Source organism: Photinus pyralis, unplaced genomic scaffold (assembly GCF_008802855.1).
Source record: "Photinus pyralis isolate 1611_PpyrPB1 unplaced genomic scaffold, Ppyr1.3 Ppyr1.4_LG4, whole genome shotgun sequence".
NCBI lineage: Eukaryota > Metazoa > Arthropoda > Insecta > Coleoptera > Lampyridae > Photinus > Photinus pyralis.
The window spans coordinates 48100012-48122378 of NW_022170511.1; the positions used below are offsets into that span (position 1 = coordinate 48100012).

Sequence of the window (22367 nt, forward strand, 5' to 3'; positions counted from 1 at the left end):
TATTATCGCACAGGCAGCTTCGTTAGGCGTGTAAAAAATAGATCTACAATCAGTTGACAACTCGTACCGCACGGCGTTATTCAACGGCCATGCATAAAAGAATTGAATTTAAAAATGACAGACATCAAGGATGCTGTTTTGACTTTAAAAAAGGATTAACTGTGTGTGGGTCCACAAATTTAAGCAGAGGGGTTAATAATTATGCGATCAAACGAACTTACCTGTTCATGCAGTTCGTCCTTCTCTAACTCAATTACGAGTGTTTTAAAGAATGCTATTTTCTTTACAAAATGTAAATGTTCTCCGAAATATTGTACATTATTAAGAAAAACAATATAAAATGTAAAATTTTTAAAGATATAAGCAATAAACTCTGGAACTATTAAAAATATTTCTTTAAAAATCAAATAGTTTATAAAGAAACCCTCTATTTTTGAATTTATTGTCAGCGAGTCTATTTCAATACAATTTTCTAAAAAATTCATACCCGGAAATGTTTTTCACTAAATTCTTTTTTTTTAATTTTAGAGGATTAGTAATTTAATTTCATACTTCATAAAATACCATAAAACTAAAAGTGTCTGTTTTCAACAGGCCTTGGACAGAAATGTTTCGCCCATTAATTTGAATAATTAACCAATTTGTACATTTTCCATACTGTTGCCCTAGCATCATGAGCTGTTCAATGTCAAGGCAATACAAAATTAGCGAATTTTTTTTTGGTATGTCATAAACTTATGCAGTGTGAATTTTTTTTATATTACTTCCATCGTTAACCTTTGAAATGTGTGGCTTTGATGTATTAACGTGAATGTTCTGCTCCACACGACTGCTTTTGTGATACGACAAGGACTGCGTGTAAATTGTGCGTTAGAGAATGTATTCTTGTTTGAACTAGATGCTTTATAAACAGTTCAAGCAATTGATTATAAAAATGTGCGAATTATAACGTTTGTAAACTATGGTAATTAAAATTTTGGGAAGTTGTGTGTATTACTTACTATACAGGGTGTAAATTTTAAATTGAGGGCAGTTTCTGCTCATACAAATTAAATTATAAGTAATATATTTAAAGGAATTTTGTGCACTTTCCGTTGAATGCTAAAACTTTTTAATCCACTGGAGTAATGGAGTATTACCCCAGTTGAAAAAGTTGGAATGATAAAAAAAATGGAGAGAGGACTCATGTTGAACAGGAAGAAAACGAAATACACATTTTGTATCAATCACGCTTATTAGCATAGATAGAGTTGGTTAAATGGACAAAAATGATCCTCGAGTTATGCCAAAATAAAAAAAAACAAAATTTACCCCCTCTCTAAAGTTTCTTAAATATGGGGCAAATAAAATAATTGACGTTTTTGATTTTTGCTTTAAAATAAGGTAATTAAAAACTAAAAAAAACTTTCTTTATGGAACTTTTTCTGTTCTTTTAGATGATGGAAATGAATTTTTGTTATCATTAATACTTTATTTTATATCGATACCAACTTGTTTTTCATATGGGAGCCATTTTCAAGTTTTAGGTGAACTAATAGAGAAAAAAATCCTGATTTAAAAAAATGTGTAACATAATGTTTATAAAAAAATCAAAAATATGTTCAAACTTAAAACAAAAACCTTTTGAGTGACCTCTTATTAAGTGTCAATAATAGCATTATCCATGAACATTTGAATTTCCTTAATAAAAACCGGAATTTAACTATAATCAATGTTCAAATGGACGGATTATGTTATGTTTGTTACTTGTGCCTCTCCGATCAGGATTAATTGACAACATTGTATTGTAATGATAGTACCGCATTCGAAATGTCCAGTTATAATGTTGAAATTCTAAACAGTCACTTCCTACAGTCGTTAAGTGACGAATGACCATATGTACAAACTGCGTCACGTGTACTCGTAGATTGCATAATATAAACGCTGTTTCGCGCTCAAGTATTAAAGTTTCAGATTTATCGGTTTGTTGTTGATCAATTTATTTACTTTTTCGTTTTCTTTTTGTTTCAAATTGAATTGTAAACGGAAGGGGAAATAAAATTATTTGGTTGAAGCTGGAAACGACTGTGTTTTCATTCATTAAAAATGTTTCCCGTAGATACTATCGGGATTATTTAAAAGTTCCTGTTTATTGAGCACGTAATACGATTTTTTTTCCGTGCTCAGATTATATTTGTAGCTAACAGAACCTCATGACAATGGCCTTTTTTGTATATAAAATTATTATACTTGATCTGAGCTTTCCCATTTTAATGCTGGGAACTAGGAAGTATGCCGCGAGAGGCCTGTTGTCGCTAATAACGGAATGCACACTTATCGATTGGGGACTATAAGCATTTTCCTTAATTTTTTGTAAAGAAGACTACAGAAACCAGATTCATTTAAATTTGTGATGATAGATTGAAAAGTCTCTTTACTTTTTAAATAAACTCATAGATAGAAATCGGGAGGAGTTGGATCAGGCGAACGTGGGCCCCCTTCGATTTATCAATCTATCTGGAAAAATTTCAGCCAAGTTCAAATTGCAAGACTCCAAAATCGAGTGTTCTCTTTATTGACAGTACGATCAGACGATAAAAGATTGCCTCATCTGTAAAAATAATTTTATGTTTGGTTGCCTCCGAAGCATGGCAATTTCGCAAAACTTCCTTCTGTCTCTGTCATTTGTTAATAATTCATGGATAACGTTTACCTTATAAGACTTCAATTTTTCTCCTTTCAAGAATCGATGAACTGAAGACTATTTGGTGGGTCGAACGGCACTATGTGGATTTTCGATCAGGCCTAAATAACGTTTCTCGATCAATTTCTGGTGTTCCTAATTTAGGCAGATCTCTCACTTAAACGGACCATGGGAACATAATTTTCAAGCTTCAATAATACCAACGGGATAATGCAGGAAAAAATCTTATAGGTCTGCAACTGTTCTCGACTGTCACCCTTCAAAATATGAAATGTTGACATTTTCTCTAGCGTAACTAATTTTTTTCCACTTCTTATGAAAGTAAACTGGGGTAAACCCTATATACAAAAATTCCTCACTTTATGCAAACCATGAGGGTGTTATTTAAAAAATTATGACGTCATCGAAATATGGCTCAACAATTTTCAGACTACTGTCACAGTTTTTATACACTAATCGACGTGTTTTTGCATTTTGCTGAAAATACAATAGGAAAAAAAACTAAATTTTTTGCGTGTCTCCTGGGACGCGTTATATAAACTCAAATAGATTATTATACATAAAAAAAATAACACAAGCATATAGGATAATTGCTATGTCTGTAGTAAAAAGTGTGTAACTTTAGGTGAAATTGCATACCACTGAAGGGGGAGGGAACTGTTGCTTTTAAATATCTTGCATTACACTGGAAGTTGAAGACCCATCTCTTCTCAAGTGCATCCGTAACGTCATATTCTCTTGATACACATGGATCAACTGGAAGGTAGCTTCCCGGGTGGTTACCGAGGGATCTCTGAGATGGGCGATCAACACGTTCAGCCCATTTAAGAGTGCAGGGCCGGATGGGATATTCCCGGCTCTTCTACAGAAGGGCCTGGATCCGCTGCTCTTGCACTTGTTGCATCTCTTCAGAGCCTCTCTGGCTTTAGGGTATATCCCCGAAAGCTGGAGGAAGGTAAGAGTTGTGTACCTACCTATGCCGGGTCGTGCTAATTATGACGTGGCGAAGGACTATAGGCCCATCAGCCTATCATCGTTTCTTCTAAAAACGGTGGAGAAGCTGGTGGATGCATACATAAGGAATGGCGTACTGGTTAGTAGACCACTACATCCGTTCCAACATGCTTACAGGGCTGGTATGTCAACGGAGACGGCTCTACACAGCCTGGTGTGCAGGCTGGAAAAGGGAATGTCTTCCGGGGGGATAGCTCTGGGAGCGTTTTTAGATATCGAGGGTGCGTTTAACAACACCACGTTCCATTCGATTAGTGAGGCTGCTGAGAGCTTTGGTATTGATGGGTCGATCGTAAGATGGATCCGAGCCATGCTCGAAAGCAGAATCATTATATCCTCAATTGGGATGACGGAGATGAGCTCATCGGTTACTAGAGGATGTCCGCAGGGTGGGGTATTGTCTCCACTGCTGTGGTGCCTGGTACTAGATGGGCTCCTCCGCACCTTGAACGAGGGGGGAGCGTATACACAGGGATACGCGGACGATCTCGCGATCGTCATAACTGGGAAGTTTTGAAACACCGTGAAAGAGCTCATGCAGGGTGCTCTTGAACAGGTGGATACGTGGTGCAGTAGCAATGGCCTTTCCGTCAACCCGGAAAAGACCGAGGTTGTTTCATTCACGAATAGAAGGAGAGCGGATCTTGCTGTGCTCGCTCTTCGAGGACGTCAACTGGGTCTGACCAGGTCGGTGAAATACCTGGGAGTTATCATTGACTCCCGCCTGACCTGGAAAGGGCACATTGAGCGCATAAGCAAAAAGGCCACTGCATGTCTATGGGCATGTAGAAGGGCTTTTGGTTGTACATGGGGCTTGAACCCTCGACTGGTATACTGGCTTTACACTGCAGTGATAAGGCCAATAATACTGTATGGTGCACTTGTATGGTGGCCTGCCATGCGCAGGGTAACCTACAGGAAGCAGCTAGGAAAGGTCCAGCGACTCGCCTGTCTGGGAGTCACTGGAGCCCTAAAAACCACGCCAACCTTGGCCATGGTGGCACTTCTGGGACTAGAGCCTTTACACTTAGCTGTGGAGGCAGAGGCTCGGAAAGCTTCCATACGGCTAAACGATTGGGATGAATGGAAGGATCGAGGGAGGAAACCCTCAGGACCGATCCCCTCCTCGCAAGGAGGGACGTGATCCGGGCTATCTTGCTAAGACCAAAGCGTTATAAAGTCATTCTCCCGGATAGGGAGCATTGGCTGAACTCGGATTGCCCGTTCCTCAAACCTGAGGGGCTCGTGTGGTTTACAGACGGGTCCCAAACAGAAAGGGGAACGAGCATGGGTATATATGGTGATCGACCGAGAGCCAACGTCAGCGTCTCCCTTGCGGTCAGCATAGCACCGTGTTTCAGGCAGAGATGTTAGCCATCATGACCTGTGCACAGGAAAACCTACGTAGAGGTTATCGCAATAAGCATATAGTATACATATGCAGCGATAGTCAGGCAGCGTTGAGGGCCCTGTCGGTAGACAGGTTCCGATCAGCTACGGCGCTTGATTGCAGGCGAACCCTAGATAGAATCTAATAGGGTAAGCTTGATTTGGGTGCCAGCGCACTGCGGAATAGGGGGCAACGAAAGGGCGGACGAGTTGGCTCGCGAAGGCAGTGGTGGGGTCTTCGTCGGGCCCGAGCCTACCCTAGGAATTGCTCCCTCCGTTGTTAGGGCCAGGATTAAAGACTGATTGACCAGTCAATTCCAGGCTCAGTGGCAACAAGTAATCGGACTCCGACAGTCTAAAGCCTTTCTAACAGGGCACCTTGGCAAATCGGGGTCTTCTAAGCTTCTAAAACTGAATAGAAGCCAGATTAGGAAGATCACCGGTGTCCTTACGGGACATTGGATGGTCAACTATCACCTGCATAACATTGGGCTCGCGGAGGAGTCCACGTGCAGGTTCTGTGGCGAGGCAGATGAAACTACCGAGCATGTGGTCTGTCACTGTGGCGCTTTGATCAGGGACAGATATCAACTCCTTGGAGACAGATACTGGGAACCGAGGAGGGTGAAGCAACTTAGGCTAAACAGAGTCCTATCCTTCATTGAGAGGAACGGGCTCTGAACTCAGTTGCGAGGAAAGGGGGTAGGCACAATGGGCCTCTGGTGTGCCTAAGTGCTGCCCGGTCAGGCTCCCCTGCGAATAGAATAGAATAGAATATACCAGCAGGATGAGAAAGTGGCGGAGGAGAGAGGAGCAGAATTAAAAGAGGAAACATGGAGAAATTGGTGAGACAAAGGAGCAAATAGATAAAATGGAGGATTAAAGGGAGTTGTAGTATTATGTAATTTATCTATTTGTCCTATGGAAATAAAAGTATTATTATTATTAAATGCAGAGAAGGAAAAATCGATGTGATAAAAGAGCAACTGACAAAAAGGATAACAAAACTAGAAGAAGAAAGTAAAAGAGATAAGATAAGGAGCAATATACCTAACTACCTATATAGAGGGAATAAAAATGGAAAAAGGAAAAGAGAGAATAAAAGAAAACCTACAAGTAGAGGCGAACATAAAATAATGTTTACTCTTATTCCTCTCTTTTCGCTTCCTCTCTTCTCTGCAACGTCCTTATCTCATCCAGTCGATTCCTCTTCCATATTCCTGTAATATTACCTTTACTGTTTCGCTCGTCTGGGTTTTGCTGCATCCGTATATATCACCATTGTATATACAATGATATCACGTTGTTCTATCGTCTCTGTTTCTTCCTTACATATAGTTTGCACTTTTCTTCCTTCTATCTTTTCCCAGTCCTGTTTTCATTTCCGCATCTAAATCTTAGTTTTTATATTTTTGTTGGCGAACAGGAAACGTATAATCGTTTCACAAAGCAAAACAAGATGAACAAATAGAATACGTCGATGTTTCCGCCCTGTACCCCTATGTTAATAAATACTGTAGTTACCCTATCGGACAGCCCGCACTATATATTGGAGGAGACTGTTAAATTAAAGCTTGAAACAGTAGAAGGATTAATTTAATGCACAATAATATGATGCAATCCAGTGCTATCTGTAAAAATGGATATACGGTGAACGTTTCATTCAAGGACATAACAAGATAACTTGGGTGGTTGATGAAGTTAAGAAAATTAAAAAGTTGCTAAAAACCGTTCGGATGCAACGTTACAATACACAATGTAAACAAACCATAATAACATTCTTAAAATTTCGCACTTGTTCTCCATATTCAAGAATATGCGTATCTTCCTACTCCAGATCCTTTTTTTAAACCAATACCATAAAATTCATTACGGATCTGATACGTACCCTACAGCTTCTACACCATCTTGCCCTGGTAGGAGCTAGGATAGGGGATATAGACTAATCAAAAGCCATAATTACATTGAAACACTGCGGTAGTTTATTTAATACGCTATGCAAGGCGTGCTATTGATTCATACAAACAATATTAGTTAATGACCACTTCCAGAGGATCTGTTGGTACTATTTTGATATAAAAGCTCATGTTTGTAAGTAATATATCATCCACGTATAGATATCCATTGAGCATAAAGCGTCCTCTCGGAACGAAGGGCGGAAACTTGCTTTGGTCGAGGTTGAGGTCTCGTAGGTAGTAACTGCCCTAAAATTATAATTATTTAGTACAGTGAAACGAGAACAATCCGCTAACTACTCTAAGCAGAAAATAAGCCACCAAAGATTTCGCCTTGGACTGGTATCGTCGCGCACTTTTTCTGCAGGAGGATTCCAGTTTCATAATAGTATATTAAGAGACAAGTGTATAATCATGTCTCTAAAGCACGCGCAACAAGTTCAAGGGCACGACGCGTAGCGTCAGGATCGGAATTACTACTTTTTTTAGTAACTTTTCTGATTAGGAACTGCCTGTTGTACCCGTTCCCGTAGAGAAATTTAAATTATTTTTGTAACATCCGAAATCTCTCTTCGATTGGAAGGGAAAATTAACATTGTACGATTTCAGCTTCATTAATTAATTATTGATCGATTCCAATTTAAAACTAGGATAGAAGCGGACACGGTCGTCGTAGCACCTACGATAGATAAGTAGACCTCTCGCTTGTCATGAGAATTCCAAGTATCAATGGACTAACGAATTGGGAAATTATTAAGTATAGTGGCTTTTACATGTTGTAGTCTTCAAATTTAAGGTCAAATATGTTTAAATAAATGTCATTGAGTCTTAAGCTACAATCTTTACTGAAAGCGGCATGCTTACTTTTTTGGTGGGACAAGTAGTCAAATTGGTGTCCGAATTTTTATAGCTAAAACCAAACGGACCATTGAATGTGAAGCTGCATGGGTGCTCTTCGTGCCGCACTCCAAACCTACGGTACTCGTTGCTTGTAAATTTCAGCGCTTCTAGGACAAACTGCAATTGAAGTGTAACATTACCATTGAGGTACTGATTCTTCTCACCTTGACGTTTGTGCCAATTTCTTGAAGTACATCAACAGTAAACAGGAGTCTTCTACTTGTTTTGCTCACTTTGCTGTAAGTCAGATTGTATCTTATATACTTTTCATTGTAGTAGTTAATTAAGTGCCTTTCGTACTTCGCGACATAATCATTTTGGAAATATTCCTTAAAATCCTAAAATGGTAACAATATCATCCCATTTCTGAGATTTGGAGGAGACTTACGCATGCAAATGTTGGAAACAACACGAAGTAGTAAACAATATGAATGCTTCTCATGACGCTTTTCATGTGAACGGTTTGGTAGAGTTATATAAGCGATGATGATGAGATATAATCGAGGTAAAACTGGCTCATTATACTATCAGATGCGTTGATCAGCTTTTTCTCGCTTGACAGGAAATATACATGTATTGCTAATGATGAGCCATAAAAGTTATTTCCCAAATCACTTAAAAAGTGAAGGTAAAAAGGACGGTGTCCCCATGAGTGTACATTTTTTGGCACGTATTGTATGCTCTTGTAAGTCTGGCACAAAGAGTTTCATTCTTAGACAAAAAACATTCCCGCAATTCTTCTAAACACCTGCATCTCCGTTATCAGCACCTGCGTCTAACAATAAAACTTCTTATCGCAAGCGACCAGATGTTATCTTTTATAAAACACGCAAATTTGACCAGATGTCTCTTACTTCTAGCACCTTATCTAAATTGAATGATTACAAATCTATAATATTTAAACAAGAATTACTCATTTACAAACAAATCTTAAAGGAAAAACAAACACTGAATGCAAATTCAAATTAAACAAACCAACTTTGTTCATATTTCATAAATAATCCCAAGATTTACTTCATAAATTGAAATAATTATCATATACAGGATGTCACGTCAGTATTTTCAGTGTTGTACCACACAGACTTGTTGGAAAAGAAACGGAAAAAGAGGGCTTGACGGACTTACAAACACTTCTGAATGCTAAACAAAATTTTAATCCAACCAAAGGAAGGGAATGGTATCACTGAGATTAGATGCAATTTTCCCATCAATGAAACAAAATAACCAAAATTATTTGTATGGATATTATTAATATGAATAAATACAGTACAAAGTTTATTCGAGGCAAATAACTTTCACGGGTGGTCGATTCCTTTAGGAATATTAAAATTATATCAAACAATATTCTTTATGCACATTCCTAAACCTAACTGACCACTACTTTATACAAATAAAAAAATGTAAAATAATTTAGTTATCTCGTTGGAAAACATCGCTTCCTTTACAAGTATGGAAACAGAGCGCTTCCAAATAAACCGGCTTCAATTTCACGAAAGAACTAATTAACTAAGTTGATATCAGCATCCGTTTTCGAGAAAAGTATGAGAGCGGCCAATTTTTCTTTTCAAAACTAATTAACGGCAAAAAAGCGGCAAAATGCTATCATAGTCACCACCTATTTTTTTGTTGTTGCCTCATTAAGCTGATGGACATCACGGCAGCGAGTACTTTGGACATTAACAGATTGATATCGTTGACCTTATTCAATGTTTTCTAAACTTATACACGTTTCAGGGCCTTCCAAACTCATTCAACATTTTTTGTGGAATTTCGCTTTGTGTCAGACTTACAGGAACTTACAGCACGTGACCTAAGCTCAATGTCAAAAACGTACAGTACGATTTTTGTATCGACTTTTTAAGTGATTTGGGAAATCATTTTTATGGGTCGTTTGTTGAGCAATTAGCAACGCAATCGTGTGTACTTCCTGTCAAAAAACGAGAAGCTGATCAACGGATCTGATAGTATAATGAGTCAGTTTTGCTAAAAATTATAATCTGTTTAGATTATATCTCATCATCATTGATCATCAACCGAATTGCGCGTTGGTTCCTTTTTAAATAAAAAATGTCACGTTCTTGCAATTTGCCCTGAGGGCTAGTTCAAAAATCAAAGTAAGACATTGGCCTCCAACACTTGACTTCACATGGATATCGTATATTAGGCATTATTATTATTATTGTACTAGGAGTGGTCCCAATCTGTTCTTGGACTGATCTAATGTGCTCTCCGGTATTGTCCACCTGCATCTTTAAAGTCCAGGGTTTTAATAGGGCGAATTCTCGTTACTTCCTATGGTCTATTTCTTTTTATTTCCAAGTAGGTGCTCCCTTGCCTTTGTGTACGACTCATCACAATGGAAAATGACGTGGTATGGTGTTTACTCTTCCTCACCCCAACCCCTGCATAACAGTTAGTCCTATTTTCTGCAGGTGTTTTTTTTAAACCGACAGTGTCCCGTGACCATCTTGGTCTTTACCTTTTTCCTACTTAACTTCAAGACGAACGACAATTGGGGGAAGACTGTGAACCCATACACAGCTTGGTCTCCATCACGGACGAGAGCACGCTGACGAAGTTTTGGGAAATGGAAGTCCAAAACTAAGAGGCAGTACCATTGCAGGAAAAAGAACAATGCAAGAGCCATCTCTACTAAATTTAAATCGTTCAATAATTGGCACTAAGATTGTTAACAACTTGTACTTCAAACACAAACTTAATTCGTGTTATGTTGAGATAAGAATTCGGAATAAACTGGTCACAAACTCAGAGATTTCTTTCGATGAGAATACAAAATAGTGTATTAAATATGGAGAACGGTAAGGGATTTTGACCGCTCGAAGACAATTATTGTCTGAGAATGGTAACTCTTAACGTTCCAGGTGCTTATAACATTTTTTTGCGCGATCGAAATTAAATCGATCAGAAATAACCAGGGAACTATAATTACACAGACACTCTATGGCACCATTGGCCCCAAGAGGTGCGTTTTATGGAGGGCGAACGGGAAACTTAATATCCTAGTAATAATCATTTTACAAAGCAAAACAAGATGAACAAATGGAATACTTCTATGTTTCCGTCCTGTACCCATATGTTAATAAATACGGTAGTTATCCTATCGGACACCCCGCACTGTATATTGGAGGAGACTGGTGAATTAAAGCTTGAAATAGTGGAAGGATTAAATAAATTCACAATCATTATTCCATCCAGTGCTGTCTGTAAAAATGGATATGCAGTGAACGGGTCAACCAAGGACATAACAAGAGAACTTGGGTGGTTGATGAAGTTAAGAAAGTTACTAAAAACATCACGTGATTAATGGAGGACCCCTTGAAAGAATCAATGGAGAGTATCGTATCGTCATATCAAATGCGGTCTAGAAGAGACCGTTCAGATGCAACGTTACAATACACAATGTAAACAAACCAAAATAACATTCTTAGAATTTCGCACCTGTTCTTCATATATTCAACAATGTGAGGATCTCCTTGCCCCAGATCCTTTTTTATAATACGTACCCTACAGCTTCTACACCATCTTGGCCTGGCAGGAAATAGGATAGGGGATATAGACTAATCAAAAGCCATAATTACATTGAAACACTGTGGTAGTTTATTTAATACGCTATGCAAGGCGTGCTATTGATTCATACAAACAATATTAGTTAACCACCACTTCCAGAGGATTTGTTGGTACTATTTTGATACAAACGCTTATGTTTGTAAGTAATATGTCATCCACGTATAGAAATCCATTGAGCATAAAGCGTCCTCTCGGAACGAACGGCGGAAACTTGCTTTGATCGAGGTTGACGTCTCGCAGGTAGTAAGTGCCCTTAAATTATAATTATTTAGTACAGTGAAACGAGAACAATACGCTAACTAATCTACGAATCTGAGCTGAAAATAAGCCACCAAAGATATCGCCTTGGACTGATGGTATCGTCGCGCACTTTTTCTGCAGGAGGATTCAAGTTTCATAATAGTATATTAAGAGACAAGTGTATAATCATCTCTTTAAAGCACGCGCAAAAAGTTTAAGGGCACGACGCGAAGCGTCAGGATCGGAATTACTACTTTTTTAGTAGGTAACTCTTCTGGTTGGGAACTGCCCTATATTACTACTGTAGCCGTTCCCGTAGAGACATTTAAATTATTTTTGTAGCATCCGAAATCTCTCTTCGATTCGAAGGGAAAATTAGTATTGTACGATTTCAGCTTCATTAATTAATTATTGACCGACTCCAATTTAAAACTAGGATAGACGCGGACAGAAGGGTTATGTCTCTATGCTTAAGGAATTTTGCATTCTGTTTTGATTAAGATAGTGAATATTAAACGCTGAGTCTGGAATCGTGACGTTTGTGGTCTAACCTGTGAATATAGTGGCTTTTACATGTTATAGTCTTCAAATTTATGGTTAAATATGTTTAAATAAATGTCATTCAGTCTTAAGCTACAATCTTTACTGAAAGCGGCATGCTTACTTTTTTGGTGGGACAAGTAGTCAAATTGGTGTCCGAATTTTTATAGCTAAAACCAAACGGACTATTAAATGTGAAGCTGCATGGGTGCTCTTCGCGCCGTACTCCAAACCTACGGTACTCGTTGTTTGTAAATTTCAGCGCTTCTAGGACAAACTGCAATTGAAGTGTAATGTGACCGTTGAGGTACCTACTGATTCTTCTCACCTTGACGTTTGTGCCAATTTCTTGAAGTACATCAACAGTAAACAGGAGTCTTCTACTTGTTTTGCTCACTTTGCTGTAAGTCAGATTGTATCTTATATACTTTTCATTGTAGTAGTTAATTAAGTGCCTTTCGTACTTCGCGACATAATCATTTTGGAAATATTCCTTAAAATCCTAAAATGGTACCACAGTATCTTTTCAATAAGCTTCGATTTCAGCATAACATACGTGATTTTTTCTTGAGACATAAAAATTTAGTTATAACACCGCTTCATAAAACCTCCTTGTATGAAAGATCATTTAGTTATAACGCGTCTAAAGTTTATAATTCAATACCTCCTGAAATTAAAGAACTTCCTATACAACATTTCAAAATTCAACTACATAAACTATATCTACTTAATCAATACACCTCTTAAATAAAAATTAATCTTGATAAGCTTCTGTTTTTATTATAATTTATTTGTCCCGTTAAAAATATTATTTTTCACTCGTAATGCCATAATTAATGTTATTTAGTAATCAAACTGGGTTGAGTGGAAGACCAAGCTGCTACTTAGTAGTTGCTTGAACTCACTCCATTTGGGAACAACAAGTGAGGCAGTTCTTAAGTACTCTGTTCTCTTCGAACATCATGTATGATTTTATTTTTCTTTATTTTTATCTTGAACATTATATTAAGTTGTTTTCAATAAATGCATTATTATGGTCGGTGTTTCTTGTGAGAACTCAGGTCTAGCCTGGTTAACTAATCGCACGGATTAAAATCAAGTAACGATTAGTGTCTGTGTCTGTGTCTGGTGAAGTTATGTAGGGTCCTTAATAAAAAAAAAAAAAAAAAAAATCACACACGTACATTGGACATCTAGGGATAGTATGTAATTCGTACTTACCAACATACCTATTGATGGGCACAATAGCCAACGCTATCAGGAAAGAGGAAAACAAAACAAAACAAAAAAATCATTATAATAATTCCTGTAATTTTATTAAATGGAGTTTATTGTGTAAGTGTTTCTTTGGCTTTGCGTTTGGGTTGAATACGAGTGGGTTGTGATAACGTGGTGTGTTTCTGTGAAGAAGGAGTTTTGTGTTTTTTAATTGTATTTATGGTGTTTCTTTGTTCCTGAGGTCGTATTTGTGAGGTTGCTTGGGTTTTTGGTGGAGATATTGCAGTATTTTGTGAGCCTGTGGTGCTGTTAAGGTTTTTGCGTTTCGGTTGTATACGAGTGGGTTGTTTCTGAGAAGAAGGAGTATTGTGTTTTTTAACTGTGCTAGGGCGTGTAACTTTATTGGATGGACCTGTCTTTGTAGTACATGTTGCGTTACTTGTGTTTATGGTGTTTCTTTGCTCTTGAGGTTGTATTTGTGAGGTTGCTTGGGTTATTGATGGAGATATTACAGTATTTTGTGAGCTAGTAGCGCTGTATAGGTTTCTGCGTTTGGGTTGAATACGAGTGGGTTGTGATAACGTGGTGTGCTTCGGTGAAGAAGGAGTTATGTGTTTTTTAATTGTGCTAGGGCGTGTAACTTTATTGGGTGGACCTGTCTTTGTAGTGCATGTTGCGTTACTTGTATTTATGATGTTTCTTTGTTCTTGAGGTTGTATTTGTGAAGTTGCTTGGGTTTTTGGTGGAGATATTTTAGTATGTTGTGAGCCTGTAGTTCTGAGGTTTTTGCGTTGGGTTGAATACGAGTGGGTTGTGATAACGTGGTGTGTTGAAGAAGGAGTTATGTGTTTTTTAACTGTGCTAGGGCGTGTAATTTTATTGGGTGGACCTGTCTTTGTAGTGCATGTTGCGTTAGTTGTATTTATGGTGTTTCTTTGTTCTTGAGGTTGTATTTGAGAGGTTGCTTGGGTTTTTGCTGGAGATATTTTAGTATGTTGTGAGCCTGTAGTTCTGTTAAGGTTTTTGCGTTTCGGTTGAATACGAGTGGGTTGTGAAAATGTGGTGTGTTTCTGTGAAGAAGGAGTTTTGTGTTTTTTAAATGTGCTAGGGCGTGTAACTTTATTGGATGGACCTGTCTTTGTAGTGCAAGTTGCGTTACTTGTATTTATGGTGTTTCTTTGTTCTTGAAGTTGTATTTCTGTTGTTGCATGGGTTATTGGTGGAGACATTACAGTATTTTGTGAGCCTGTGTTAAGGTTGTTGCGTTTGGGTTGAGTACGAGTGGGTTGTGTTTGTGATAACGTGGTGTGTTTCTGAGAAGAAAGAGTATTGTGTTTTTCAGCTGTGCTAGGTCGTGTGGGTGAGGGCGTCTTTGTAGTGCGTGTTGCGTTACTTGTATTTATTGCGTTTGTTTGTTCAGGAAGTTGTGTTTGTGTGGTTGGTTGAGTTAAGTTTGGAAATATTACAGTATGTTGTGTGTCATGTTGTGAGTCTAAAGTGCTGTTTAGGCTTTTGCGTTTGGGTTGAATACTAATGGGTTGTGATAATGTGGTTTGCTTCAGAGGTGAATCTCTGATTGTAGTATATGTTGTATCATTTGTTGTACTTGTTTGTTCGGTAAGTTGTATTTGTGTGTTTGTTTGGGTTAGAGGTGGAGATATTACAGTATGTTGTGTACCGTGTTGTGAGGGAGTGCTGTTGTTTACATGTATACGTTGTGGATCATTTCTGTATGTAGTATTATTATTATTATTATTATTATTATTAAATGGTAACAATATCATCCCTTTTCTGAGATTTGGAGGAGACTTACGCATGCAAATGTTGGAAACAACACGAAGTAGTAAACAATACGAATGTTTCTCATGACGCTCTTCATGTGAACGGATCCTACGGTTTGGTAGACTTATATGAGCAATGCTGATGAGGTATAATCTAAGCAAAACTGGCTCATTATACTATCAGATGCCATGATCAGCTTTTTCTCGCTTGACAGGAAATATATGCTAATTACTCAACAAATGAGCCATAAAAATTATTTCCGAAATCACTTAAAAAGTGAAGGTAAAAAGGACGGTGTGACAGTTGATCCATATAATAAAACTAATGAGAAAGTTATGGAATAAAATTTTGTGAAGGGGGTGTGAAGAAAGAACGCATGAAAAGGGGCACGTTAATAAAACAATAAAGGTTTAGGGATTCAGAGATATTTATTAACAATAACAAACCACTAATTATTATAACTTAAGACTTCTGCAGAGGCATTGTGTGGGTCACTCTTTAATTGGGCGCAAGCCTGTTGAGGGCCCAGAATAAGAGTTGGATAATAAATAAATAAATAAATAACAATTATAATGCAACATTTTTAAATAAGAAAACTTCCTGTTTGCGTTCATTCTTCTGTGACGCAGAAGGTGATGTCATTCGGCTTTTTCCACCGCTTTGGTTAACTGACCTGCACAAATTTATTATAAAAAATAACGAACTACGGATTCAACAACGGAGGGCGAACGGGAAACGTAAAATCGTTTTACAAAGCAAAACAAGATGAACAAATAGAATACGTCGATGTTTCCGCCATGTATCCATATGTTAATAAATACTGTAGTTACCCTATCGGACACCCCGCACTGTATATTGGAGGTGACTGGTAAATTAAAGTTTGTAGAAGGACTAATTAAATTCACTTATTCAATCCAGTGCTGTCTAATATAAAATAGATAATGGATATACGGTGAATGTTTCAACCAAGAACATAACAAGATAACTTGGGTGGTTGATGAAGTTAAGAAAGTTAAAAGTTACTAAAAACATCACGTGATTAATGGACGACCCCTTGAAAGAGTCTGTGGCGATCCAATGCACATGGGCGGATCTGGAACAGGTGTTTATTTAGCTTTAGTTTACATGCTAATGATTAGAGAAATGTCAATTAATCAAATAAAAAACGGGCTTAGTGTTACTTTAATTCTATTATAAAATTAGTGTGAATGTTATCCACAGGATGGGCGATATAGGCTAATCATAAGACACAATTACATTGACACACTGAGGTAGTTTATTTAATACGCTATGCAAGGCGTGCTATTGATTCATACAAACAATATTAGTTAATGACCACCTCCAGAGGATTTGTTGGTACTATTTTGATATAAAAGCTCATGTTTGTAAGTAATATATCATCCACGTATAGATATCCATTGAGCATAAAGCGTCCTCTCGGAACGAAGGGCGGAAACTTGCTTTGGTCGAGGTTGAGGTCTCGCAGGTAGTAACTGCCCTAAAATTATAATTATTTAGTACAGTGAAACGAGAACAATCCGCTAACTACTCTAAGCAGAAAATAAGCCACCAAAGATTTCGCCTTGGACTGGTATCGTCGCGCACTTTTTCTGCAGGAGGATTCCAGTTTCATAATAGTATATTAAGAGACAAGTGTATAATCATATCTCTAAAGCACGCGCAACAAGTTCAAGGGCACGACGCGTAGCGTCAGGATCGGAATTACTACTTTTTTAGTAACTTTTCTGGTTAGGAACTGCCTGTTGTACCCGTTCCCGTAGAGAAATTTAAATTATTTTTGTAACATCCGAAATCTCTCTTCGATTGGAAGGGAAAATTAACATTGTACGATTTCAGCTTCATTAATTAATTATTGATCGATTCCAATTTAAAACTAGGATAGAAGCGGACACGGTCGTCGTAGCACCTACGATAGATAAGTAGACCTCTCGCTTGTCATGAGAATTCCAAGTATCAATGGACTAACGAATTGGGAAATTATTAAGTATAGTGGCTTTTACATGTTGTAGTCTTCAAATTTAAGGTCAAATATGTTTAAATAAATGTCATTGAGTCTTAAGCTACAATCTTTACTGAAAGCGGCATGCTTACTTTTTTGGTGGGACAAGTAGTCAAATTGGTGTCCGAATTTTTATAGCTAAAACCAAACGGACTATTAAATGTGAAGCTGCATGGGTGCTCTTCGTACCGGAATCCAAACCTACGGTACTCGTTGCTTGTAAATTTCAGCGCTTCTAGGACAACCTGCAAATTGAAGTGTAATATTACCATTGAGGTGCTGATTCTTCTCACCTTGATGTTTGAGCCAATGTCTTGAAGTACATCAACAGTAAACAGGAATCTTCTACTTGTTTTGCTCACTTTGCTGTAAGTCAGATTGTATCTTATATACTTTTCATTGTAGAAGTGAACTAAGTGCCTTTCGTACTTCATGACGTAATCATTTTGGAAATATTTCGGAAAATCCTAAAATGGTAACAATATCATCCCATTTCTGAAAGTTTTGGAGGAGACTTACGCATGCAAATGTAGAAAACAACACGAAGTAGTAAACAATACGAATGTTGCTCATGACGCTCTTCATGTGAATGGACCCTGCGGTTTGGTAGAGTTATATGAGCAATAATGATGAGATATAATCTGGGCAAAACTCAAGGTTGGTATACTACGGCAAAACTGGCTCATTATACTATCAGATGCGTTGATCAGTTTTTTCTCGCTTGACAGGAAATATACATGCATTGTTTTTGGTTGAGAGGTCTGATCGAAAAAGTACGAATTGTTGTATTCTACGCACCAAAATTAATAAGAAAAAGTGTTTTCCCGAGAAATTTTGGTGCAGTCGATTTTTGGTAAAAAAGGAAGGTTATACACTGCTTTTTTTGAGGCCCGAAAAAAATTTATTGCAAATTAGTTTAAATACAATTTAAAGTCACTAAATATAGAAAGTACCGCAATCCAGTGGACTCGTGTGTTAGAAAGAGAACGCATGATTTTTGCCCAAAAATGGCGGAAGTTACCAGATTCTAGTAACTTTAATGTAAGGGATTGTTCCACCTGTTTGGAGATATCTGTATATATTTTTATAAAACATGACAGTACTATGAAGTTAGGTTATAAAAAATGACCACTATTCAGATTTTATTTGTCAATTTTTTTAAGTTGGCAGCAAATTTGCCCAAAAATGGCGGATGATTGCGGTACTTTCTATATCTAGTGACTTTAATACAATTGGTTCAAGTGCGCCATCTCCTTGGTAATCGATACACTAACTTTCGCCCTATAGTATTATAAGTGTAGTTGAGATGTCGCCACGTACGTAACTTTTTTCGAAAAAACTTTTGAAATTTAGCCACGATCGACATACAGATCAAAAAGCGACGGGACGACACCTTTGCGGACCTCGGGCATACAGACACTCCAGGACATGCTGTATTTGAGTGTAAGAGGTGAATAAGGCGTACATGGACGCTGAGAATGGAGTTGGTGGACACACACCCCCACGCATCCTTGCACACTACTCGCGTCGAAGTAATTATTCCAAAGCTTAGGTGTCGATGAAAGGCTCCTCAAATGGTTCTCCGTGGCCGTACCGTGCGCATCCATCACCTTTTTAAACGACACTGTGCTCACGATGTAAACTTGCTCTCACAGAAATATTTTAACGCTTTACTTAGCCTTAAACCTTTACAAAAGTTGTATATCAAGAGAATATAATGTGCGAGGAGGAAAATTTTTTAGTGAGGTTAGGTTAGGGTGACAGTTAGATTAAGTCAAATTGGTTTAGGCGTCTAAAATTTTGGCAAACTAATTTGACCTAACCTAACTATCACCCTAACCTAACCTCATTAATTTTTTATCTTAACCTTCAATTTCCTCGCACATCATATTCTCCTGATACAAGATTTTTGAGCTAACCTAACTATCACCCTAACCTAACCTCACTAAAAATTTTTCCTAACCTTTATCTCCTCGCATATTATCTTCTCCTGATACAAGATTTCTTACCTAACCTAACTACCACTCTAACCTAACCTCACTAAAACTTGAACCTAACTTTCAATCACCTCCTCGAATATTATATTCTCCTGATAGAAGTTTTGTAAATGTTTAAGACGAAGTAAGGCGTTAAAATATCTCTGTGAGAGCTAGGTTTACATCGTGAGCACAGTGTCGTTTAAAAAAATGATAGACGAGTACAGTACGTCCTCGGTGAACCATTTAAGGAATAGGAGTTGGTGGGGTTTTCGTCGGGCCCGAGTCAAACCTCGAAATTACTCACTCCGATATCAGAGCCAAAGCTCAAAGATCAATTCCAGACCGAGTGGCAACAAGCAATCGGACTTGGACAGTCCAGGTCCTTTGTAACACAGCCCCTTGGCAAATCTGGGCCTTTTAAAACTGAACATAAACAAGCTCGCCGGTGTCCTTACGGGGTACTGGATGGTCAACTATTTCCTGCACAACATTGGGCTTGTAGGAGAACCTACGTGCTGGTTCTTTGGCGAGGCATGTGGTCTGTCTCTGAGACGCTTTGATCAGAAACATACAGCAGCTCCTTGGGGACATCTGGACATCATATCTGGAACCGTGGAGGGTGAAGCAACTTAGACTCATCAGGGTCTTATCCTTTATTGGGGGGAGCCGGTTCTGAACCGAGTTGCATAAGAAAGGGGGTAGGCACAGTGGGGCTGTGATGCGCTTCGAGCTCCCCACGCTTCCAACCTGAACGGAACAACCGCTCATTGGCAGGATTAACCCCTCCGAGTTCCACCGTACAAAAACCTTTTAATTTCTTTGAAAGCGGTGCCCTTGTAAGAGTTCGGGTTCATCAGCGATATTCAAAACGATCCTATTTAATTCCTTTCCTTCACTTACTCTCTCCGAGCTCCATTTAAATATCGACAAAGAAATTAGTAATCGTAATAAATTAAATCTAACGCACTTCAGAGATTAACCCCACAGATACAGAGGTTCTTAAACTTTTCCATAATAGAAAACCATTTGAACTCCGTCTCTGCCTTGAATTTTATTTTGATGGCAACGAAACTAGATCTAGGGACCATGATCATTTTATATGATAATATCGTGGATCGGTACAGCAAAGTTGTAATATACAAATATTCAGAAATCGCACTTAATTTTTGTTTGTAATTGGGCCTAATAAAGGTTGTTCAATGTAGGTAGGTGATATAAATAATTGAGCAATCGCTTAATATTTTTTTTAATAATCTAACAGTCTAACGTCAAATAATTATCATAATTTAATACACTTTGCATGAGGTTTTCTTTAACAATTTCATTATATAAGAAGTACAAAAACTACTACTATTGGTTCATGAAAATATGTTGGGTTTCTTATGCTATTTTTAAATACGAATCACTTGTTTGGCCTCGAATAATATTTAAGAAAATATCAAATTTAACTACACGCCTTGTAACAAACGATAATAATGTACAAAATCATAACTTTTTGATTATAAAGATCCTTCACAACATTTAACTACAACATTTTTATTATAATAAAATAGTCATTTATACTTTTTTTTTGTTTCAGTACAGCCTGTTGGTGTGATAACTCTATGGGGCTTGGGTAACATTCCCTGTAGTAACGAAAGTTTTCTTCGGTTTTGGGGGCACTAGTCTAATACGGCTAGCAAAAATCTACATAACAAACGTATCATTACTTACGTTACAGGCACGATAATGATGCTTAAACTTTGAACGCTACTTACGTACATTTACACAATAAGACAGTGGCTGAAATACAAACACGGAAGCAGATTGTAGATGTGGGTAATTTGAAGGGACACAAGACAAACAACAATAAAAGCGTTCATTAAAGTACCAGGAGTATGTGTGCTAAGCTTAGTCTATACAACAACGGAAAATTGAAGAGCACGACCAAAAATCTCATGTACACGTGTCACATTCAGGATAAATACATTTCTTTTGATATTCGATTAAGACTAGTCGCTAGAGATCACTTTCTTTGGAAATTACATACGGTAGGTTAGAAAATTATGAAAAAATACTCCATAAAGCTAACAACTATATTATGTACCTATAGTAAATGATTGGAAGTAGGTAACTTACAGTGTGATTACAAGAACCTGTATTGTATAAATGTGATTGTTTTTTTAACAATACCTTGACGTCATTCCCTCGTGCGTTGGGGTTACTCGCACGCACGAGCGAAACCTCGCGATCTTCGTCGACGTCATCAGTCGCGTCTCTCCTTTTGATTTCTAGTACACCGAAGATAGGTACAAGATTTGTTTTTTATACATTTAGAATACATGCATCTCACTTTTCAATTTTTTGTCTTAATTTTACGAGAGCGGAAGCTATAAACCGAAATGTGCCGATATTGTCAAGTGCACGTTCTAGGTGGCGATTGAGGGCTACCTTTGAAAAACTATTCGCGTAGAAAGCCGTCTGAGTGGCCTTCTGAACAAAGTTAAGGCTGTAGGAAGCAGTCCATGAGATCATGTTCAATTGCAAGATGAAATTACAAAACTTTCGAAATTTAAAAACTCCCAAAATTGTGCACTACCATCCAAGATATCCTATTCGCGCCATTTACTGTCTCCTCTCTCAAAGGAAAATCGTGCCAGGTTTCGTATCGTTAGATTCTTTTAATTCTTGGTTTTGTGTTCATGGAATTTAAAGAACGAATCTATTCCTAAAACTAACTACCGTTACAGTACCCCCCTCTTGTTTTTCAATCGAACTCTGGATGTGTTTCCATCATATTTGTCAATTGTTTTAGATTTGGTTGGTTGGTCATGGTGAAAGTCGTGTGGGCACCCAAGCTATAGTTACCGAATTTCATTTTTTGGGGTGTCATATTACATTTACAAGTTCAATTGTGGTGGAGGATACCAAATTAAGTGTTCAATGTTGTCTAAGGTCAATGATCTCAATAATGATGTTAAATTACATTTTCAATGTCATCCAAGGTCAATGGTCCCATTTGTTGTGTCGTCAAATTACAATTTCAAGGACAATGAAAGAATTTTTGTGGTATCAAATTA

At 37.7% G+C, this 22367-nt stretch overlaps 2 protein-coding genes across 2 annotated transcripts; both read right to left on the reverse strand.

Moving 5' to 3' along the window:
* Positions 1-7045: 7045 nt before the first annotated feature.
* Positions 7046-8383, reverse strand: LOC116168325. Its single transcript, XM_031484095.1, has 4 exons — positions 8330-8383; positions 8106-8279; positions 7906-8058; positions 7046-7290 (listed from the first exon to the last, which is right to left on the reverse strand). Exons 1-4 carry the CDS (start codon positions 8381-8383, stop codon positions 7117-7119), a joined length of 555 nt encoding a protein of 184 aa, XP_031339955.1. The 3' UTR covers positions 7046-7116.
* Positions 8384-16633: 8250 nt separating this feature from the next.
* LOC116169206 lies at positions 16634-17923 on the reverse strand. The gene is made up of 5 exons (XM_031485235.1): positions 17849-17923; positions 17623-17796; positions 17519-17574; positions 17422-17467; positions 16634-16807 (listed from the first exon to the last, which is right to left on the reverse strand). The coding sequence occupies exons 1-5, from the start codon at positions 17912-17914 to the stop codon at positions 16634-16636; spliced, it is 516 nt and encodes a 171-aa protein (XP_031341095.1). The 5' UTR covers positions 17915-17923.
* Between the last annotated feature and the right edge of the window lie 4444 nt (positions 17924-22367).